Source organism: Rhinolophus hipposideros (assembly GCF_964194185.1).
Source record: "Rhinolophus hipposideros genome assembly, chromosome: 18".
Classification (NCBI taxonomy): Eukaryota; Metazoa; Chordata; class Mammalia; order Chiroptera; family Rhinolophidae; genus Rhinolophus; species Rhinolophus hipposideros.
This window is the reverse complement of record NC_138064.1, coordinates 50,958,238-50,982,905: the sequence shown is the minus strand read 5'-3', so window position 1 is coordinate 50,982,905 and position 24,668 is coordinate 50,958,238. Positions and strand designations below refer to the sequence as shown.

The window sequence follows — 24,668 nt, the reverse complement described above, 5'->3', positions numbered from 1 at the left end:
TGTACACAGCTGTGATGTAAACAATAAGGCAACTTCCCTCTGGTTCAAGGCAAGTATTTGTCACTTTTATTTAAGTGGGAATCCTAGTACTGTTAACAAAGTGCTCATACCTCATCATCTACTAGAGCAACCATCTTTCCCCCTATTTTACTTATAATAGTAGAAACCTTCAGTATTCACCATTCCTTTTTAGCTAAAGATCTCACTTTGAAATTACTAATCAGCTTAATGAACTTTGCCCTACCTTTCACAAGCCAGGGAAATATTAAGAATTTAGTTAACATTTAAAATTTGTTTTATGCCTAGGAATTCATTCCCACCCAGGTAAATCTGGATTCTCGTATTGAATGGGAACCTTAAAGTAGGGTATTCAAATAATACCCTTAAGTATTATTTTGTGTCTCTACAGCTGGGACTTCATATTATATTTCACTATTCCCTAATTAGAAACATTTTCCCTAGAGTAGGGGACACGTTTCACGTTTAAATAAACTAGCACTTCACATAATACTAGGATTTCAGAATTTAAAAAGATACAGAGCTCCTTTCCAATACTGGCAAACGGCACATTCAGATCAACCTTCCTGCTGATAACAATCGCAAACTCTAAACAAAATGATTTCCCCCTAAACATACTGGAGAATAATCAGAAGCAGGCAGAAAGTAGAAGGGAGTTCACACTCAAGAAAGATCTCACCGGGTGTAATTCCCATTCTTAACGTTCACTTGAGGGGAGATCCCAGTAAGTGGCAACTTGGGCAAGAGCCGTTTCATTTACTGGTTAAGAAATTGGAGGAGTTTGGAACAAGTACAGCAACTGAAATATGAGGAAGGGAAACTCTAGAAAAGAGAGGCACAGAGGAGAGGGCCTCCCAAATTCTGCATAATACTCTGCCCAATCTCTGATTGACCAATGAACTACACATGGTGGGTTGGGGGAGTGGCAGTGAAGGTAAAGCTAAAACTGAGCAGAGGTTTCAGCTGCTTGCCCCCCAACAAAGGTGAGTTTGGAGTTGGAAATCAGCCAAGTTTACTGCCTACTAAAACAAAAATTAACTATTTTTCAGAGATATGTAACACAATCAAGTTTTTACAATGTATATATGGCTATAATATTAGGTTGGTGCAAAAGTAACTGCAGTTTAAAAGGTTAAAAAAAAAAATCGCAAAAGTCGCAATTACTTCTGCACCAACCTAATACAATCCAGGACCACTGGACATATTAAGAAAAAGGAAAATGTGACCCATATAAATGCAATTAAAACCTGAAGACTATTATACTAAAGATTTTTCTTTCAGTTATGATCAACTGATGGTATCTATTCCATACGGCTTTCTGATAAATTACATGCTCCAAACTTTCCTTAAGACTGGTTTAACCTTTAAATTGCAATCAAGTGACTCTCTAATTTGCATATTCCTAGTACTTTAAGATAGTTTATTTTCCTCTTCAAATTTATAATATCCCAGATTTGAGAAGTACTTAATCTGAAATGATTCTTAAATTTAACTATATGCAAAGAACTATTTGTCATTTAACACTTGAAGTATTTCAAGAAATGGCCATCTTAAATATTTACCAATAAATACAATTTTATAGCATTCTTTAAAGGAACAGTCATTTACCCGGCCAAGAACAAAATGGAAATATACACAGGAAAAAACAGATTAAAGATTCCTTTTACAGTCTTCCTCCAAAAGTATATGCTAAACATTTAGTAAGATCACTATAACAGGTGAACGGGTAAATGACCTTTTAAGTAACTTAATACTGTCCTACAATGTGGGGAAAAGATACATTCAGGCTTATAGGAGCAATGAAAGTAATAAAAATACACACAAGACACATCATAAAAGAATTCGGACCATCTTGATAATCCACTTAGAATAACCAGTGAATGGATATTTAAGAAATGTTTATTTTCAGATCTTCATTTCCTACTGTAATACATTTGAGTCAGCACTGAATATTTGAATTTTGTAGCTACACCTATACCTCCTTAATTTGGTTTATTTTATACTGCAGACTATAAACCTCAATGGTACCTTAAAAATCTAAACAAATTCTACTGCTAAACTACAAGAATTTGGGGATTAAATAAAACAAGTGAGAGACCATCAGTTTTTATTTACATGAGTTTAGTTTACACATATTTTAATCTTACTCTAATGACTGACTTGTTTCCAATATGAAAACCAAGTTTAAAAGAACTTGATCACCTTGCTTCAAATACAGCTGTTCACATATCATACTGCAGTTCCATCCATATAGTAAATCCAACTTTACTGTATCAGAAAAAAAGCTACTTAACATAAATTCAGTGAAGTTGAACTTTTCACAAACAGCATGGAAATATGCGTTGAAGAAAAATTTCCAGGATGCTCTTGTAAGTAGCTTTTTTTTCTTGGGAATAGTAATGTACTGAAATAAAACATATTTAAAATATAGATGAGATTATTCCATTCAGTCCAAACCTATTAGACACCTTCCAAAAGTTTCATAATTCAGTCCTAGAAATTCTGTGAGCTGTGAGCATTTCCTGTCCAGAAATGTGACCTCTACAAAAGCTCCCAGAAAATTTCAGAAAAAATATATGTAATCTTCTAATTTAAAAGTTGATTGGTTTGCCAAATGATGCAGCCAGGTTTGCTTCTCTAAAAGCTTCTGATAAGGTCTGCAAGGGAAGAAATTTAAAATTAAAAACCAAGTATTTGTGGGTCAAAAGAAAATGTAGGTAGCAATGCATTCTGTGACGTTAATAGTTACCGGATGCGCATGACAGACTCTAGCTATATCTTCACAGGATGCCCCATATTCCAGTGCAAGAGCAGCTTCATTTACCATTTCACCAGCACCCTTTAAAATAAGAAACCAAGAAGTAATTTTGTCTCCATGGCAAAAATAACTACACACTAATGGGACAGATTAGTTGTAAGAGCCATTAACTAACCGCCTCTATTCAGGAAACACTTGGCAGAAATGGTGGCACGGAAGTTAAGAGCTTGGATGGCCTGGATTCAAATCCTACCGCTGACCATCTCAGCCACTCAGAGACTGTGCTTGATTCCATTCATTCTCCACAAAAATGGGAATAGCAATGCCCACCTCACAGAGTAAACACTCAAATGTTCTATTATCATTACTGTACGGCAGATACCTAGGGGGAAGGCGTGCTGCAGACTCAGCGGTAGGAAAGGCTTCTCTTAGAAAGTAACATGTGAGCTGGCCTGAGTAACACAGGAGCCACTCATGCAGCGATCTGGAGGCAGAGCGATCTAAACAAAGGCTATGACTACAAGCGCAAAGGTTCTAAAGTGGGAAAAGGTCTGGCCTGTAAGGAAATTGAGAGAAGGCCCATGAGGCAGGGAATTACTTAATAAAAGGGAGGCGTGGAAAGAGATGAGGTCAGAAAGGTAGGCAGGACTCGACTTAGAGGGGACATGTATGTAAGTCTGCAAATGCAAAGAACCACTGGAGAGTTTTAAGCAGGCACATGGTGCGTATTTTAAAGGGACAATCATAGCTGCGGTGTGGAAAGTAGGTGACGTGGGCAAGATGAGAGTGCTGCTGGCACTTAGCTAGAAATGATGCACAAAGAGGCCACATTCAAACGCTATTGGTAAATAATCACCTCAGAATGTAAACCCAGGTGGTTTTAAATTAATGCTTAAATTAATACTAAATAGCAATGCTTTCCAGAAATCCTAATGGGGTTTCTGGTTTTACGGTACTCACTGCTCCTAGAATATGTGCTCCCAATACTCTGTCCGTTGATTTCTGCCCAAGAATCTTCACCATGCCATCCGTGTCAGCATTTGTCTTAGCTCTGCTGTTAGCAGCAAATGGGAATTTCCCAATTTTGTACTCAATACCCTGTGAGACAGAAAATAAGAACCTACATAAACTCTGAAAAACTTCATTTGCCATGACTGAAATCATCTACCATTGGTTCAGAAAATAAATCCCAAAACGGTAATTCTTCACAGAACATAAAGAAGGAAAGACCGAAAGGCTTGTTAATGAAATATATTTTGGGTGCAAACACAAGCAAATGCAAATTTTGCTCTGTGTATATTTCAGAGCCAAAAAGAAAAGCTCTGGAATTACTAGTTTTTTAATACAGGCAAGTGAATGATCTGATCTCCTTTATAATACTACAAAGGAAAACATACATACACTAAACTGTAATGCTCCACATAGTTATTGAAATGCATTAATGCAATAATAATAAAACAATTCTCACTCCCAGTGTCATTAACTCGGCTCACATACTGGAGTAAAACTACCCTCATTCAGGATTACCTCTTCTTTCAACTGCTCTTCTGACTTGCCGACCCAGGCCACTTCCGGGTGCGTGTAGATCACCGACGGCACACAGTTGTAGTCAATGTGCACGGCGCCGCCGGCCATGCCTTCCACACAGATGATGCCCTCATCCTCCGCTTTGTGAGCCAGCATGGGGCCCGCAACCACGTCGCCAATAGCATAGATACTGCCACAGAGATCGAGAGAAACACGGTGAACCTCTGAAACCACACCTTCCCCTTCAGTGTTGCCATGGTAACAAAATTATAAATTGCTAGTTATGAAGTCACAAGAAAATATATTAAATACAGAGCTTCAAATATCTGAGTTTGGGTTCTAATCATCTTTGGGTAATGAAAAAATTCAATTAATTATTTTTGCTTTAACATATTATAAATTTACTAATCTTCCCCAAAGCCAATGCATTTTTTAAGCATCACAAAAGTCTTATTTTCAAAAGAGCATCTGATATAAACTTTAAAATTATTGAAAATGCAACTTACTTTGGAATTTTAGTTTGGAATCTGGTATTGACTGGAATTCTACCTCTAGGATCTAGGTCAATGCCAAGGTCTTCTAGTCCCAGATTCTGAGTAAAAGGTCGTCGGCCAATGCAAACCAAGAGTACATCACAAGTGATAGTTTCAGCTTTCCCACCAGAAGCAGCTTCAATACTAGACAATGAACAGTGTATAACTGGTAAATACACAGCTACATAAATAGCTGACAGACTTGGACATTTAAGACCAGACATTTCTCAAGTGCTAATGACATTCTAACAGTGAAGTTTATTTTATTATAAATATAAGATAAACATAAGGGTCGGGCAAAGAAAACATGTACATATTCTCTAGATATCTAGCATTAAAGTCACACAAACAGGCAGTATAACATGGGTTAAGAACACAGGTCTTAGAGATAGATTCAAATTCAAGTCGTGGCTCTGCCACTCACTAGCTGTGTGACCTTCAGTAAGTTACTTCATTAAGTTGTAAGCGTTTAATAAATAGAGTGCCAAGCACATAGTAAGCAATGTAATTAATATTATTATTACAGATTTCCCCATATATCTGTCTAAAAACATTGAATTCGTTTTATTGAATGTTGGGAGTTTAAATTTTTCTGAATGTATACTATGAAAAAGTACATTACAGTGATAACACTGGACTAATTTCTCTAGCAAAAATTAAAGGTTTTTCTTTAATAAAAACAGACAAGGATATTATAAAACAAATGTAGCATACTTACGAAACATCAATTTTTCCATCTGACTTCTTGGTAGCACCAGTAACTTTTGTACTCAATTTAAATTTAAATCCTTGTTTTTGAAGGATGCGTTGAAAGTTTTTAGATATCTCCATATCAATTCCAACTCCCCCAACATGACCCAAAAACTCAACTGCTGTCACATCTGCACCAAGTCTTTGCCAAACTGAACCCTGAAAATAACAATTTTTTAAAAATGATTAAAAATAAAGGTTTCTATAAGCAACTTATTTACTGAATTAAATAATTTATTGTAAGATATTTTCTTTTGTTAATATGTTCCTATTAGAAGCTCTGAGGTTTAAAATTAACAGCATGGCAAATATATATAACTTCATATATTTATTCACTCATTCATTCAACATTTACTGAGCACCTACTACGTACAGGCACCATTTCAGATGCAAGGCATGCATCTGTGAACAAAACACTGCTTTCAGGAACCTTCTATCCTGGTAGAAGAGACAGACAAGTAAATGAAGAAGACGGTCAAGTGCTATGAGAAAAATAAAGCAGGAAGTAGAGCCAGGACTACCGAAAGGAAAAGAATGACAACTTTAAATACCATGGCTGGGAAGGCCTCACAAGTAGTGACATCTGCACAAAGACTAGAAGAGAGGGAATGAACCCCACAGGCAACTGGTCCAGGAAGAGAGGAACAAGTGCGAAGGAAGGTCCTGAGGGGGAAGAAGTGGCCTCTTATTGCTACTAATTACTGATGTTTGCAAAATATTAAACTGGCTTCTAATTTTATTTTCTCAACAGAGAAATGTTTACTTTTCCATTCAAATTGTAATTTAAACTGAATGCTGGGTTTTTAACAATATGTTAACAACTATAACTTCTGAATACTTATATGTGAAATAGGCAAGAGGACATAAGTAACAAGCATAAGCAAAAGTTAACTCAAAATTAACCTAAATATAAAACACAAAACTATAAAACTTCTAGAACATAAGAATCTTTGTGACCTTGAGTGATGCAAAGATTTCTTAGCTATAATACCAAAAGCAAAATATAAGACACAAAAAGGAAAAAACTGCATATAAATTAAACTGCATCAAAATTAACAACTTCTCTTCAAACAATAATACTAAGAACACAAAAAGAGAGTGACGTCAGCATATGGAATGAGAAGACCTCTTGGTTTCTTTCCTTTGAAGTTACAAGTTAGACAACTATAATTCAACAAAGGATTCCCTGCTCAACACACAAACATGTCTGAGAGATGCACGCATTGAGCCATCTGAAGGTGGGTGTATCGGACAGCACGGGAGGCGGGCTGGGAGAAAAGACAGAGAACGGGAACACAGTCCAGCATCTGCTGCAGCCCCAGCTGACACGGTAGTGGGGAAAGAGTTTGGCTACAGCCCGAACACGGCAGCCAGGGGGTCCAGAAGGGCAGAAGCAACATTCTGGCTTTGGTGGCCAGTACCCATTGCAGTTAAACGTGGTGATAAGGGTGGAAATGCAGCACAGCAGTGTGGCAGCAGTGGACTAGCAGCCACTATTACTATCAAAGTAAAACAGCAGATTCGCAAACCCGCCTCGCCCCACACACCCCTCCCCTACCTGTCACCGTGGAACTCAGTAGAGCAGCAGACACCTCAGACAGCAGTGTGGCTGGCAGCCTCTGGTTACAAGCAGCCAGTGCTGGGAACTCACAGGCCCGGCGCCCCATCACCAGCCACTTCCTATCATGGGGAGGGTACCCTAACACCCAGGTGACCCAGAAACAGAGGGACACCCAACTCCACGGGGAATGCAGGGCATTTTGCTAGACTACTACAGTGACCCACTGAGGTGGCGGAGATGGCAGTAGTGCAGATAAGAAAAAACAAAACCTTGCACTATAGCACCACCTACCGGAGAAAAGAACGCCCTCTACTTAACCTGCTGAATTGTTAAGAGCAAAACAATACCTAGAAGAGTTCACTACCTCAAATCCCCAGGTAGAAAAACAGTCCATCGGGTACTATGAACACCCAAGGTAAGTAACAAGGCAGCTCAGAAAGAAAATGAAAAGTTTCTAGAAACCAAACTCCAACACATGGAAGTCTGTGATGTAAATGACAGAGAATTCAAGATTGCAGTTATGAAAAAAACTCAATGATACACAAGAAAACACAGAAAAGCACTTCAGTAAGCTCAGGAATAAAATCAACGAACAAAAGGAGTAATTAACCAAACAGATGAAACTATAAAAAAGAACCAAACAGAAAATCTGGAGCTGAAGAACTCAATAAATGAGGTGAAAATGGATTAGACAGCATCAGAAACAGAACATACCAGATGGAAGAAATAGTGAGCTCGAAGACAAAAATCTAGAAACAACTCAGGTGGAAGGAGAGAGAGAAGTGAGAATTAAAAAAAAAAAAGACAGAAAATGAGGGGCGGCCCATTGGTTCCGTCGTTAGAACACAGTGCTCATAACACCAAGGTCGCCTTTTCAATTCCCACATGGGCCAGTGAGCTGCGCCCTCCGCAACTAGACTGAAAACAATGATTTGACATGGAGCGGATGTGTCCTGGAAAAACACACTGTTCCCCAAAGAAAAAAAAGAAAATGAAAGAACACTATGAAAACTATGACTCCACTTGAAAGAGAAACATACGAATAACGGGTATACCAGAAGAAGAAAGGGCAAAGGGAACAGAGAGCCTATTCAAACAAATAATGAGGACTTCCCAAACCTATGGGAAGAGCTAGACTCAGAAATTCAAGAAGCTAACAGAACAACCTAAGTATCTCAAAGCCAAAGGACCTTCTCCAAGACACATTATACCAAAACTATCAAAAGTTAATGACAAAGAAAGAATTCTCAAGGCAGCCAGGGGGGGAAAAAAAACCACAAAACACTGCAACCTACAAAGGAAACCATGAGATTATTATTGGATTTTTCACCAGAAACCTTACAAGCCAGGAGAGAGTGAAATGAAATATTCAAACTATTGAAAGAAAGAAACCTCCAGCCAAGAATAATATATCCAGCAGTTATCCTTTAGATATGGAGAAGTAAAGCTATCCCAGACAAACAAAAGCTGAGGGAATTAACACCACAAGACCTGCATTATAAGAAAAGTTTAAGCTCTTCTACCTAAAACAAAAAGACAAAAAAGTGTACAAAACTTTGAGTAAAATCACAGACAGAAGCAGAAAATTGCAACTCCCTTTCAGAACAGGGTGTTATTTAATTATTACATAAAGATTAAAGGAAGGAAAACATTTAAAAAAAAAAAGACTAGAACTTTTGCAATTTGGAAACAAACACACAGAAAAAGGGATAACGTCTGACAACAAAAACATGAAAGAAGAGGGAGAAAGGAACTGAACTTGCACAGGTGAATGAAAATAAGATAGTCAGAAGGAAAAAGACTACTCTATGTACGAAACATTTTTTTTTTGTACATAAACGTAATAACCACAAAATAAAAATCTAGAGCTGAGACAGGTAACATAAAAAAAAAAAAAAACAGGAAACTGAGAAAAAAATCACAGAAGGCATTCAGATATAAATATTTAGACACAAGAAGCAAGGATGAGGCTGCAAATAGTATTTATAAGCTGTTGGGTAACTGAGATAAGACTTAAAAACTTCTTTCTGGAAAGAAGAAAACAGTCTGAGATAGAACCCCAAGACAGACTCCATTGTAACACTAACAATCCGAGGGAAGGCCGAGAAAGGGGAAGAACCTGCATACAAGATAGAGAAGTCAGCCCAAAGGACAGACAGAAAACAGACAGAGTATGGAATCAGACAAGCGAGTGTCAAAGGCAAGAAATCAGCAGTGCTGACTGTTAACGAAATAAAGCAGCGCAAAAAACAGTCCACTGGACGAGCTAATAAATTCATTCATGTCCTGTCCACAGCAATGTGATGGCGCATGAAGCCATGAACTGAGGAGTGAGTGGGAATTGATGAAAGAGTGTGGACAACTCTTCCAAGAAGTTTGGTTGTGAAAAGGTGAGAGGGAAATTGGTAACTGAAGGTGGAAGTAGGATCAAGACAAGGCTTATTTCTGTGTAACGGCCTGTGTCTATGAGTGCAAATGCATCTAAGCATGCGTGAATGGCACATAGGTGCCCAGAGACAGGCATGTTTCAATGCAAATGAGAAGGAAGCAAAAGTAGGGGAGAGGTGAAGACTAAAGAACACAAAAATAAAAATCACAAAGCCAAGTCCCTGAAGAAGCAGAAGATGTACTACCAAGCAGAGGTGAAGGGCTCCATCTTAGAAAAAGCAGGCTTTCCAGTTACAGGAGAGAAGATCAAGAGAACAGGTGCAACAACAGGTGAAAATACTTTCGAATCTGGGGCACCAAGTTGAGGGGGTTTTCCTCTGATGGTTTCTCTTACATGTGATATTTAGAAGACAAGGTCATCTGCAGACAGCAGAAGACAGTGTACTGGCAGAGATTTGAGAAAAGTGGGAAATGAAAGAGCCACTGCAGACACCAGGAGAGTGTACCAGCCAGGGCAACACTGGGACTGTCGGCAAGGCTGAGGTTCCTGTTGAGATTTGTGACCAAGAATTCACATGGGCATTAATCTGCAGGGTGCATGTGGTCAATAGCCTGCATATGGCATAAAAAAGGCAGACAGCTGAATTCAGCCAGGACCGGAGTTTTGCCAAGCAGGTATGACAGCAAAGCAAGGGATTCAAGATCACCTATCAGAGAGTGGTTAAAGTGATGGACTATGGAATCTAAGCTGATCTGGAAAGCAGTCAAGACAGGAAAGGGCAGACAGCAAAAACAAAGAGGGATCTATGACTAGAAAACCTGATTAAGTTAAAGAACCTGTTTACGGAGTAAGAGAGGAAAGGAGATTGTGGTTAGAAAATAAAGTATCTGAATTAGTGATTTCAGAAGTAGAGTACTTCTTGGTGATTACAAGGTAAAGCAGCCCTGAGAAAGGATAACTAAAATAGAGGGAAGAGAGGTCACTGGGAATATAGGAAAGCTGACAGATGGACAAGGAAGTACAAGGCAGGCAGAAGGTATGAAATACCATAGTATTTACAGTATTACAAATAGTTTGACATTTCTCATACAGTAAGGTAAGAAGTAATGAGATGAAGATGGAGAGGAAGGGAAGAGCCAGATCATGTCAGTCATGGTCTTTACTAAAATGCAATTTGCTTAGAATGAGAGCTGCCTACTGAAAGGCTGAAGGGCATGAAGGACTGTCAGATCTAAATAGCTGAAGGGCTGTCAAGATTTTTTAAAAATTAGTCCAGTTCTAGGGATCAGAAATTGTGGAAGATACAGGAAAACAGATTTCAAAATAAAAGAGAATGCTCTAATAACTATATAAATAGACTGTCTTGAATACTCTTTATTACTAGAAGTATTTAAGCGAAACTCAATGCCCATTCATTTATTTTAGCGCTTACTTCCCTTGCCTCAAAATAAATGAATGGGATTATATCAAACTAAAAAGCTTCTGCACAGCAAAAGAAACCATCAACAAAATAAAGGGGCAACCAATGAAATGAGAGAAGATATTTGCAAACAACGCCTCCAATAAGGGGCTAATATCCAAAATATATAAGGAACTCATATAACTCAACAGCAACAACAAAAAACAATCCAACTGAAAAATGGGCAGAGGACCTGAATAGATATTTCTCCAAAGACAACATAGAGATGGCCAAAGACATAAAAAAAGATGCTCAGCATCGGTAATCATCAGAGAAATGCAAATAAAAACCACAATGAGATATCACCTCACCCCAGTCAGAATGGCTATCATCAACAAGACAGATAGCAACAAGTGTTGGAGAGGCTGTGGAGAAAAAGGAACCCTCAGACACTGTTGGTGGGAATGCAGACTGGTGCAGCCGTTATGGAAGGCAGTGTGGAGGTTCCTCAAAAAATTACGAACAGAATTACCACATGACCCAGTAATCGCTCTCCTAGGTATCTACCCAAAAAATCTGAAAACATTTATCCATAAAGATATATGTGCTCCAATGTTCATCGAGGCTTTATTTATTTATTTACGGTGGCCAAGACATGGAAACAACCAAAGCATCCTTCGATAGATTCGATAAAGAAGATGTGGTATATATAACACAATGGAATACTACTCTGCTGTAAGAAAAGATGAAATAGTGCCATTTGCAACAAAGATGAAATAGTGCCATTTGCAACAGTCATATAGAAAAAGTCGAGAATCATATCACTTCACTGACATGTGGGATATAAAACTGAAAGCAACAAAGGAACAAGACAAAACAAAGAAACAAAATCTCATAGACACAGACAACAGTTTAGTGGTTACCAGAGGGTAAGGTGGGAGGGGTGGTAGATGATGGTAAACCGGGTCAAGCATATGGTGATGGAAGGAGAACTGACTGGGTGGTGAACACACAATGTGATATATAGATGATGTATTACAGAATTGTACACCTGAAACCTATGTAATTTTACTAACTATTGTCACCTGAATACATTTAAATTTTTTTTAAAAAAAGAACAAAACAAAACTTAATATCAATCTGCCTGTAACATTACACAAAGAATCAAATGGGGACCGATAAGTCAAATGGAACTCCATGGAGGTAGTAAGAGACAGAAGAGACATCACTTACCAATTCTACACCTATTACTCCTGCACCAATGACAACCATCTTTTCTGGAACTTTTTTTAAAGATAAAGCACCTGTAGATGACACTACTGTATCTTCATCAATCTATAATAATAATTTTAAAAAAACACAATCAAAATTATTTGAAAGGATCTACTGATTTATAAACTACGATATCACTTAGCATAGTCATTAATAATACTAAGTCATTTATTTGCTTTGAGATATCTGTAACTTTTATCCATACACTCAATTTTATCAAATCCCATTAAAAATGCTCATTTAAATTTTTATCATTTAGCATTTCAAAACAAAATGGTCAATTTTAACTTCACGTTGAATTAAAATATATCTTAAATGCAAAGTGTTCTATTTCTGGTCAAAATCACTGCAGAATAAAGACAGGCAACTTCCCGAAGCTGAATGACTGTCAACATGTAGTATTTCAGTCAGAAAATCTCTCATTCAAAGTTCATAAACAGCAGGAAGACAGTAGTTCATAAATGTATTTCTAAAGAAAGGCTTTGACAGTTGTAAAAAGCATAAAATACCGTGATTCCAGGAAAAGGAGTAACTTCTGAACCTGTAGCAATAAGAATGTTCTTCGAATCAATAACTTGAGTGCTGCCATCAGCTTTTGTAGCGGTGACCTGGTTTTTGCCAGTTATCTTTCCATATCCATTTACATGAACAACCTTCATAAAGCAATATTTATAAGTTTGTATAGCTTAAAAAAAATTTTTGATAAACAAACATGATTAATAGGAAAAAACTATGCTATTATATAATTTATCCAATACAAAATGCCCTTACTTAATAATGCTACATATGTAGCAGCAAAAAATTTGAATCTACTTCAGGTTACCATACTGTTTTAGTCAAATATCCCCCAGCATCCAAGTTCTAATAACATCACTCTAACAGTGTAAAGCTATGTTTAATGTGTCTATAAAATCAAGCAATAATCTGAACATTAAACACACGGACCTTATTTTGTTTGAATAAGTGGGCAATTCCACCTGTTAAAGCTTTTACTGCAGTACTCTTCTGCTCCATCATCTTCTCTAAATTCAAGCGAACTTCAGACACTGTAATGTATTAAATAAATCTTTAGTACTTAGCTAAATTCTTGAAGCAATGCATGGTATTTTTCACTAATCAAGGTCTGGAAAATTACTGCCTAATGCTTACAGAACTGTACATAAGGCAACATTAACATTTTTAAATTTAATAACTGATACAAGATTCCCAGCTAGCAAAAGGCCAACGGTATCACATCACAGTAACATGACCTATCAAACACTATAAAAAATGCACCTCTGGGGAAAATGCAGTCTGAAATAAAACATGATATCCCACTGTAACAACATATTCTCCAAACACCTTATGATGATCATAAGCCTAGAAGAGAGTTAAGTAGAAATGGCAAAGTAAAACACAACTTGAAATTTTAAATAAAAGGAAATGCTAAATTTCATGGAAACAAAAATTAGTAAAACTACACGAGAAAATTTCAAATACAGATGCTTAAGAATTTAATGAACTAGATTTTAACCACTCATTTACCTCAGAAGAGAGCTCTGAAGCAACAATATAAGGTAAAGAAGCTCAACTCGTAGAACTTCAGAAGAAAGGATACTTTATATATCAGCACATGCAGCCAACACATATCCCAGATGAGGAAGCAAAGACCCTGAGAGCTCTGGTTTACCTCAAGCCAGAGCGAGAACATGAAGCTCTGCCTGCAACGCAGGTCTCTTGACTAACCCTCTTCTTTCCTTAGTGGGTAAGGAAAGTGGGTTTTGATTCTATTTTTCATCTAGTTTAACATAGTATTTGCTTTAGTGTATATATATCACCTGTATACCCACTAGACTGCCTACACTATAGCCCATTCTTTCAGATACCTACCGTGTTTCCCCGAAAATAAGACCTAGCTGGACAATCAGCTCTAATGCGTCTTTTGGAGCAAAAATTAATATAAGACCCAGTTTTATTTTACTGTAAGACTGGTCTTATATAAGACCGGGTCTAATATAATATAAAATATAATATAAAATATATTTCTGGGTCTTATATAACAACATAATATAAGACCGGGTCTTATATTAATTTTTGCTACAAAAGAGGCATTAGAGCTGATTGTCCAGCTAGGTCTTATTTTCGGGGAAACATGGTACTGCTACAAAGAAACAAATGAAGGAAAATACAGCCGCCAAGGTGTGTTTAAGCCCTCCCTAGAACAGACTACCCTTCTGGATACATTTGTCAACAACAATAATTGGAGAGAAAGGATGAAAACAGCCCAAAAAGAATGGCAGGAGATAAGACATATCAAATTAAAATGTTATGAAAAGTCCTTTTCCCACCATGCCATATTCCTCCCTCTCTCCTCTGCTCTTTCCACTACCAACACTTTAGGCAGACTTTCTTTCCTTCATCATTATCTGCCCACAGCACTCAGGAATCCATTAGCACCTCCCCCACCCCCAGCCATCCCCAGGTTGCAGGAAAATAAGACCACACACACACACACACACACACACACACACACACACACACGCACACAAGTTGACAAAGGAACAGAAGATGTCACGGTAGAAATCTGGATTAAGCCGTCTTTCTTAAGTAAATCTCTACATGTTTTAAGATCTTGTTCTTCCTCTGCCCTCACTAAACATGCATTACATTCATCAAGACGTAAGTCTTAAAAAAGTCAAGTATGGCTGGTAACATCACTAAACATGGAAAGTATACTTACTTTCAATTCCCCTAGATGCAAAATCTTTTCCATGGGCCATGTGGTAATAATGAGAGTTATTTAATAAAGCCTAAAGAAAATAAGACAAAATTATCAAATGTTCAGAAAACATTTGATATACAACCAAAAAACACTTAGGAAACGACATTCTGTACATGGAACAGTATATAGGACTATACCAATTCAGTTTCTGCTCCTACGTAATTAATCTAAGACAAACAATAATGACATAAAAAACATTCAACAAGAAAGAATGAAAAACAAAACATCTTTACTTTCTTAAGTGCATCTTTACTTTCTTAAGTACACTTCAGGGTGGCAAGTGAAAAAGGCAGTCATGTTTACTAGATACATAAAGTACCTAAAAGAATTTACTATCTATTATCTGTTTCATTGGTAAAGGAAAGCCAAAGAGAAAAAAAATGTTAACAGCAGAGTCTGGTTGAATGAAAAAGCTACTAGGCATTCTGAAACAAGGAAGCTCTTTCAGGAATGTGTGGCATACTGGTGACACCACTCTAGGTTTCCCAAAGGAAAAACGTGTTTATCATGCCTGGGTTGTTTTAATTTTTAATAACTATGTAAGTCTAATATTCTAATCTCAATACATCCTTCTAGTTGGTGGCCAATGAAAACACCTCTGCACTGTACAAAATGTATGCTCACCTTAGAAGGAATACAACCAACATTCAAGCATGTTCCACCAAGTGTTTCGTTTTTCTCAACGCAGACTGTCTATAACCAAAGAAAACATTAACTGCATATAACTGGCAACATTTCAATTCACTAAAATTCTAAGTGTATCTTAGTTCTTCTACAAAACAAGCTACTCAAGCTGTGTTTGTGAAAATTAAATATAGCTCTTTATAATTTATCATTTGAATACCAAATTCAGGCTAACCCAAAAGTGAATTATTTTAAGAGATATTTTTGTTTGTTTAATATTACCGAATACATGCTTTTAGGTCTATTTCTGCATCTTCCAAAGTGTGATCAGAAGCCAAAATGAAAAGTATTGGAGGAGAGGAAAAATAACGACTTCACTTTCCATTTTATGAGACTACTACAACTCTTCATTAGTCTCAGGATTATATATAATTTATAGAATTAAGAAATTATTTACTATTATTATCTAACTACAAAGTATTTTGTGACTATGATCAACTCTTCCCAAAAAAAAATGAATCAGCATCGAGTTTTAGTCTAAATCTTACCTTGAAGCCTAACTGGGCAGCTTTAATAGCAGCAACATATCCTCCGGGACCAGAACCTATCACTGTCAGATCAGCATCAACTACGATAAAAGCAGATGGATGTAAAACACTCAATTGCTTAATAATGACCAAAATAGTACATTTTAAAAAAACTGGTATTTTAAACCTGCAAGAAAATACTTGGTGTTCTTTGATGTAACTGAAAATGGCAAGACTTTTATGTTTCATTTTCTATCTGTTCATTATGGGATATAGAAATACAACTGAATTATGTATCCACTGACCTTGCTAAATTCTACACAATTTTATGTAATGTTAACAGACAGGCATTTCATGACACTGGAATACACAGCTATATAAAGGAAAGAGCCTGGGCTTTGGAATCTGACATACCTGGCTTTAAATCTCAGCTCTGACACTTATTAGCTGTGTGACCAACTGAATCATGTTTTTCTGTAATACAGAAACAATAACACTGCTTTAAATGATTACGTTAGAATTAAATAAGGTAATTTTGTGTAATACCTTAGTACTGTCAATAAATTTAAAAGTGATCACCCCTTTCAGATTGTTAACTTCTGAGACATTTCGGGGGTGGGGGGAATCAGCTTCCCCATAACACATGGGAGATATGTTTTGAACTTTATTGGACTATTGATAAATTTTGCATAGTTCAAGATAACAAGCTAAACCGATTCTGGATATTTATCATATAAAGATAAAAAAATTAAAAATTAACTCTGATTAGCAGCCTTAGGAATATAAGTACAATACAAATATACAAAATAAGTCCCAATTATTCCCATTCCCAATCCAATTTCAAATAAAGCAACAATGACTATTAAGAGTTAGGGGAGTCTCCCTTCTCCTCCCCCTCCACTTTCCTTACAACCCCAATTACTCCAGCATTTAGACTATTTTTAACACACTCTCACATATATCATCATGTTTGAGTCTCAGAACTTATGAGTAAGGTAAAGATGGCACACATCTGACATTTCACCAAGAAGAAGAAACACAAGGTTCAGAGAGGTCAATTAACTCACCCTAGATCATCTAGCAAGTGAGCAGCAGAGAGAAATGTAAGCTTTCTATCTCTAGTTCCAGTGTTCTTTCCATTATTCAACACCATTCCTTTCCTCAGTTTCAACTATCATAAACTAAAATCCCCAAGAACAATACTACAGCTTTATAATTGCCAGCTACCTGACTTTAGGTTGAGTAATTTGACTTACTTCATCTTCAGTTTTTTCATCTGCAAAATAAATACCACAAAACATCTACCTCTTAGGGTCATAATACAGAATAAAATAATTTATGTGAACAGCTTAGTATAGTATTTGGAACATACATAAGTATTCCCTACAAATATGACAATTTTAATTTCTTATTATCCCCTCCACCACAAAACACACAATCCCTAAGCGACAGGAGTGCGGATATCATTCAAAAACCCTTTGCTGGTCGTGAACAGAATCACAGGACCCGTGCTGGAAGATAACTAAGACATTATGCAACCCAGTTACCCACGAAAATCGAAGAATTCTTTCTACTAAATAAATTACTCATTCTCCTTGGTTATTACCAGACGATACCTAGGATTACTCAACACATGAACAAAATGTGGCTAGTCCAATAAAAGAAAAAGTATTGCTTCAATTTTTACTGATCCATTTGTGCTTTTTGGTCACACTGCTTGGTTCATTGATTCATGTTCAGAATTAAATGTACAATAAAATGTATTTCTATTTTCAAATCTTGACCCAAATAATGACCTAAACAATATCCTTTAATTTGGGTTCTAAATTTTAGCTACAAAATAAAAGCTACAAAACTAGTTTCTTTGCTGAATGTTTAACATCTTTTATAACATCTTTTTTAACATCTTTTTATAATACATAGGTTTATTTAATAAATTTAAACACAGAAACGCTAAAAAACTTGGCTTTAATTTCCCAATTCACTATGTGACCTTAGAATTTTTTTTAAACTATAGAAAATGTCAAAAACTCAAAACAGTTCACTTCTCACTGAAGACACTAGATGTATCTACCACTCCATCAGCTTACCATTAAAGTGCTAAGAAGCACAAAAACGAAAAGAAAATAGCAAAGTCTTTCAAGATTTGTCAAATGACAATACAGGAGGTCACAATCCAGTGAAAAACCTTCAAAAATAAGCCAGTATTTAAGGGAAATACAATGATGTCTGCCATTTACTTTAAAATGCACCAAAAAGTAAGATGAACTGATGGACAGATAAATAGATGGGCAGGTATGTGATAACATAAGCACTGGAAAATGTTACTGGAAGAATCTATGGATGTTCACAGTAAAATTCCTACAACTTTTCCAATGTTTGCAATTTTTCATAATAAAATGTTTGGAAAACCAAACCAGCTAGCCTTCACCTATATCAGAGGTGCATGAAGTGAAAGTTTACAACACATGATTCTGATTCACCATCTCCTTGTCAAGAAGCATTTCCCAGTTTGGTTTCCATATAAAGTTTGAAAACTCAGGATACAGAAATGTAGTTAAACGAAATACATTAATCTAAGGAATACTTGATGGAAAATTTTACAAAATTAGCATCAGCCTTTAAGAATGAAAAGAAAACTGAAAAGGATATACAAATTGATAGCATGAAAGATGATTAAGTTAGCAAAAAAAGGCAAGAGACCGTTGGATAGTAACCTACACTTGAGGTGGTAGTGAAATATCAGCAGAAAGCTATCACGTTAATACTTTTAAAAATACTGGGGACAGTGAGAGGTGAAGGACTTAAAAACCACAGCAGCTAATGCTATGAAATGAACTGAAAGAGAAAAAGCAGGAAAAAGTGCTCTACGAATTATTCTACAAATGCTACTTATATCATTCTGAGGAAAATAAACATAGTACAATATAAAGGATACGACTGAAATAAAGGTTTCAAGTTACAAATAAACTATAATCACCAACAAATTACAAGTATCTTAAGAAGTCAGTCTGCACTAATATCTATCATTTGGGTAATCGGATATGTGCCAGGCAGTAAGCTAAATGCTTCATGCAGTTTTAGTTAGGCCTCATTACATTTCTTTTACATAGTTATTACTTCCATTAAACAGGGAGAAAATACGGCTGAGAGTAACTAAATAAGTTGCATAAGGTTGCACAACTAGTAAGTGATCCAGCCAGGATTCAAACCAGGTTCTTTTCTTTAGATTCTGAAGCCTATGCTCCTCTAACACCCAATATGTTCTCGTGCCTTCCAAAACACTCAGATACCATAATCTGCTGGGCTATCAAGAAATCCAACTAAAATGACGAGAAGCTCCTTTATTTTCAGAATGAAATCAATATTTATCAATGCCTACCCTATGAGGAAAATATCACTACCTTCAATAACCTTATATAGTAATTAGGGAAAATAGGCACGTATTAAAATGTAGATAAATCAAAATTATTTTTTAAAAAAAAGAAATAGGGAAAAGGATATCATAAAGCAGTAGCTATTAATTATGAAATTCACTAAATGAGTATAAAGCTACCTTTAAGGTTTATTTGTTGTTCTTTTGGGGGGAGGGGTTAAATTATCAATGCCCTTAATCTTCAGTCTACTTCAGTGGCCTTCTTTCACATACTTGTCACCACCCAAAACTGCTCTGCCTCTAAAAATCTTAAATTCTAATACTTCACTTTGTAATCATAATCATACAACCTCCTAGTCCATAAGGAAGGAGAAATATAGTTAAAGAAAAAAAGGATTTGAAGTAAAATAAATCTGAATTCAAATATGAGCTCCACCACCTGAAAGTCTTGGGCAAATTATTTAACCTCTCCGAGCTCTGATGTAACATAGGGATAATAGTGACAGTACTACCTACATCCCAGGGTTGCAAGGTCAGAGGTAATGAAGGCAAGCCCCTGGGCGGACGCCAGGTACATATGAGGCACTAAATGTTTCTTCCCTTGTCAGAACCACCTCCCAACGTTAGTCTTGCAGCCTCCAATGTCATTCCCACCCTCTATAACCCTACACACTGCCATTCCAGTGTTACCCCCTGCTAAAACCCCACTCAGACCTTATTCTCCCACTCTTCATTGGTTTCCGTCTCTTGTTGGATAAAGGCCAAGTTCCTAAACAAATCTGTTCAGTAACTATTCCTCCAGCCTCCTTTCCCACCACATTCTGCTATCCCCTCATCCCATGCAGTTTAAGCCTCAGCAATAGTGAATTACTGTCAGCTTACACCCACAGAACTACCCTGGTCTACCTATGTGCATTCTGTTCCACCAATCTAGAAGCAAATCCTGACAACATGCATTTCACGTTATAGACACTACTCTAAGCTCTTCGGCTACCAATAAATAGCATAGGCCTGGTTCTTATAATCTAATGAGAGAGAAAGAAAAATAATTACAAAAAACTCCAATCTGCAACCAGAATGATCTTTAAAAACAAACCCAATCATATTATACCCCTGCTTAAAACACGTCAGTGACTTGCAACTACCCTTAAAATAAAGAGTTAGGGTCTTGCATAATCTGGAGAAGTCAACTCACCATCTTTAACACATTTCAGTCAAATTGGCCCTTTTCAAGTTTCTCAAATGCTCTATGCTCCTCACATCATAATACTGACACGCAGTACCTTCTAACTGGAATACTTCCTTCCATACCCACTACTACCACTCCAACCCTTTTCAGTAATCAAAATCAATTCTTTAGGAAAGAATCTGTGAACATTCCCAATACGTAGATTTCATAGCTCCCTTAGCCTGTGGAGTCCTGATCACAATTATAATGAATCACATGTTGGATGTTTGTCTTCCCCAAATGGACTGTAAACTCTATAAAAGCTGCATCTTGTCCGTCTCGTTCGCTGCTGTATCCCAGCAACGAGCCCAACAACTAACACAGAGTAGATATTCCGCATTTGTTGAATTAATGAATAAATAAGTACTGAGTACCTACTGTGCCATTTTAAATGCTAAACAATAGGTCACAGTCCTTGCCATTAAATAAATACCTCAGATGAATATAAATATGTAAAAATGCTTATCATTTCATCCAACCAGACTTTATACACTGTATCTGTCTGGGTACTAAAGGATCTATAATTTACCCAATGTTAAGGGATCACGAAACTGTTTGATTCCTGAGCGCTCAGTTACCCTCATTCCACTAAAATCCAAGTTCCTGCTCCAGACTGCCTGGCAAATAGCAGGCCCTGAACAACTTTGTTGAATGATTCTAAGAGTGTAGAATCGGCCATGAAAAGTCTGTAAGTGCATGCTCTGAAGATGAAAATCTAACATTTCTCCTGTTGTGTGAGTTTAGAATACGTAATATTCCCATTTAAGAAAAGAGACAAAGGGTGTATGCCAATTACATCTCAAAAAAACTGAAAGAAAAAAAAGGGACAACTTTTTTCCCCACCATCAAATTAGTATTTTTTAAAGGATTTCTTGACCTGTTCAAAGCTAGGATAAATCACTCACTGTTGGTTATTAACGACGGAATCCTCCCCCTACTCTTTCTTCTAGGAATAAAATTTCCAAAATGATAATAGTTTGACAATAGTTAAAGATACAGGATAAAAGTATTTCACAGAACACAGGGAGACTGACGGTCACAGTTCCCCCCAGCTAATGGTTTGTACAATGAAACTCTAAGACATGATGTGCAACTTCACTTATAATCATATGGTTGATTCCAGTAAACAAGTAATTTCAAATAATCAACGTCCTTGGTACCGAGAGGCCAACATACCTTACTACAAGACCATTAACTTCCTATTTTAAGTACTTTAAAAAATAAAATATATATATATATATCATTTATAGACATATCAAAAATATTAAAAAGTATGAATATCCATAATCCATAGCTTCCTTTCAGGGCACATCCTTCTAGTCTTTGAAATGTGCCTTTGATAAGCCCATCAAGATTTTTATTCAGGATGGGAAAAAAGTCATCTCACCATTCTAAACAGCAACAAACAAAGCAACAAACAATAATCTGACCAGTGGACAGAACTAACTTTTGAAATGTAAATATATAAAATCACCCGCCTGCTCAAAACCCTTCAGTGGTTTCCCATCACACAAACTCCCTGGCCTGGCTTACAAACCTGGCTTACGTGACCTGATCTCCGCCTCCCTCTCTGATTTTACATTCCATGGGTCTCTGCTCCAGCCACAGCAGCCTTCACTTCAACTCACAAGTGAATTCTGACCTCAGACCCTTCTCGCTGTTATTTCCTTCAGCCTGAAATAACCTTCTCACTCCCTCACTTCACTCAGGCCCAGGCTCAGACACCATCTCCTCAGCGAAGCCTTGACACCTTATCTAAAATAGCGTCTTTTCCTCCCAATCAGTCAGCAACTTTAATTTTCAACCACTTCCCAAAATTCTTAATCTGTTACTTGTGTGTTGTCTGTCCTTTCTGAAACCAGACTGTAAGTTCCGTAAGAATAGGACTCTGCCTTGTTCACGTCCTGGAACACACTAGGTGCTCAATGAACATTTAAGTGGATAAATACATGAACAATTTTGAGGGAAAACTGTTTTATTAAGTACTCACTTGGTTGATCTGCGTAAGTTCTCAGCGGCACTGCAGAAACTCCCTGGAGGCCATGAGCTATTCGATTGAAATGGCCTCTCTGAAAAAAAAAACAAGAAGAAGAAAATGTCCTTGTTATGTAAAAAAAGACTCACTGAAGTTGAATGAAAACATGATATGGGGCAAATATATCAAGTACTGATTATTAACGTTATCTTCCATTGCCACCCAGACGTTACATATCAATTTCTCTTCAATAATAGTTATTTAAAGTGTTCAGCTTCAGTTTGCCACAGTATCTTTTTATTATGCATATTCAAACATCTCATGTTTAATAAAACTGTTATTCAATGGTGTTTTTATTAAGTTTTCAGAGAGCACGGCTAATTTGTAGTACCAGGAATCATTTTAATGTCATAATTAACGTTCTCCAAGTTCTAACTTAAGTACTTAAATAATCTACATTAATCCTTTTACCTGTAATTATTATTTCCTAACTCAAATCGAACGTGTACAATCTACGAAGATGTTCCTGAACCATCCACTAGGAACAGAAAATGAGACGCAGTGATTTAGAAAAATTAAGTAATGCACACACTACGTAACGTATTCCCATTCAAGAACCACTAGTTTTACAAACCGCATCATCATCTGCACAACACTCTCTAAACAGCAATGACTACTGTCTCTTAGAACAGTGAGGCACGAAGTGTCACCAGGCAAGGGGAGGCAGCGAGCAAACCCACACCCACCTAGCACGGTCCTCCATCCCGGGGGACTCCTGCACCTGAGGTCCGCACCGTGCACCAGGGAGGACGCCTGCGCGTCGGGCCTGCGCGTGGGTCTCTGCTCGGCCCGCGCTGAAAGCGTGGCTTCCGGCATGTCACAGTGACTGTCGGGAACACGGGCCACTCATCTTCCAAACAAAGGCGTTTGACGGCTACGCTACCTGTACGGTCGCCATCAACACAGCCCTCAGCCACGAGCCCACAGATACTCTCCCCGGCTGTATCTGGGATGCGCATGAAAAGGGGATTCTGTCCTGACAACCACCGCTGCAGTTAAAAAGAAGCCCCTGGGAAGGCAGGTAATGCGCTGAAAGCGGCCAACACCAGAGGGACCCCGGAGGAGTTCCTGGGGCGACGCGTCGGGGCTGACGGAGCCCGGGTCTCACGCAGTGCCCTCCAGGTTACCTGCCCCCTGCGGAAAGTGAGGCCACTCCGGGGCGGGGGGGAAAAGGCGGACGGTGTGAAGAGCTAGACCACACGGGCAAGGGCAATTCCCCCTCCCCCCCCAGGTGCAGAGGCCTTTGTGTGAGCGCGGGCCCCTCGGCCCTCGCCTGCGCGCGGAGTGTGGCTGCTGGCCGTCGGACAACCGGAGGGGCCTGCCTCTCCGCAGGCCGGGCCTCGGCCTCCCGGCGGCGTCCTGCACTGACGGGTCCGGGCGGAGCCGCGCGTCGTCCCACCCCGGCAGTGAGGCTGCGTCTCGGACCCCGTCCGCTGGCCTCCCTGTGCCTCTGGCTCAGCACGACCCCATCCAGTCGGCCCTCACCTTGGCCAAGGAACAGGACACACGACTCCAGCTCTGCATTTCGCCGCTGAACTTTCTTTTCCGCCTGTGCTTTCACCTCCCCCAAACGCCTCCGCGGCCTCCACAAGGTCTCCCCGCCCTGCGCATGCACGAGCGTAGCTTACGTCATGGGTCGGAAGCAGCGCGATTGGCCGATGCGGTGCGGACCCACCCTTAGGGGCCGTCCTGTCAGGCCGGCGTCGTACACTGTCGTAAGGAGCGCAGTGCTTTCTGGCGCCGGGGAGTTGAGGGACCATTTTAGGGAGTGGTAAAATAGTGTCAGGAGTGGAAAGGTGATCTGCTGCTTGGAAGACGGTCCAAGAACGAGACTCTCCGTTGCTTAATGCACGTTACAGAAAGTATAAAGCTTGACAAGTTCTTGATTGCGCTAGGCCAAGGAATCTCAG

At 38.1% G+C, this 24,668-nt stretch overlaps 1 protein-coding gene across 2 annotated transcripts; it reads right to left on the bottom strand.

Moving 5' to 3' along the window:
- Window positions 1-1,899: 1,899 nt before the first annotated feature.
- Window positions 1,900-24,405, bottom strand: DLD (dihydrolipoamide dehydrogenase). 2 transcript variants are annotated; one of them, XM_081080239.1, is made up of 14 exons: window positions 24,244-24,405; window positions 22,714-22,792; window positions 16,141-16,220; window positions 15,593-15,661; window positions 14,927-14,996; window positions 13,153-13,253; window positions 12,717-12,860; window positions 12,169-12,270; window positions 5,555-5,745; window positions 4,810-4,980; window positions 4,304-4,493; window positions 3,737-3,874; window positions 2,768-2,857; window positions 1,900-2,675 (listed from the first exon to the last, which is right to left on the bottom strand). In XM_081080239.1, exons 1-14 carry the CDS (start codon window positions 24,280-24,282, stop codon window positions 2,610-2,612), a joined length of 1,530 nt encoding a protein of 509 aa, XP_080936365.1. In that variant the 5' UTR covers window positions 24,283-24,405; the 3' UTR covers window positions 1,900-2,609. The 2 variants fall into 2 exon arrangements, with proteins under 2 accessions (XP_080936365.1, XP_080936366.1); XM_081080240.1 differs by having other exon boundaries at window positions 23,445-24,317.
- Window positions 24,406-24,668: the final 263 nt, after the last annotated feature.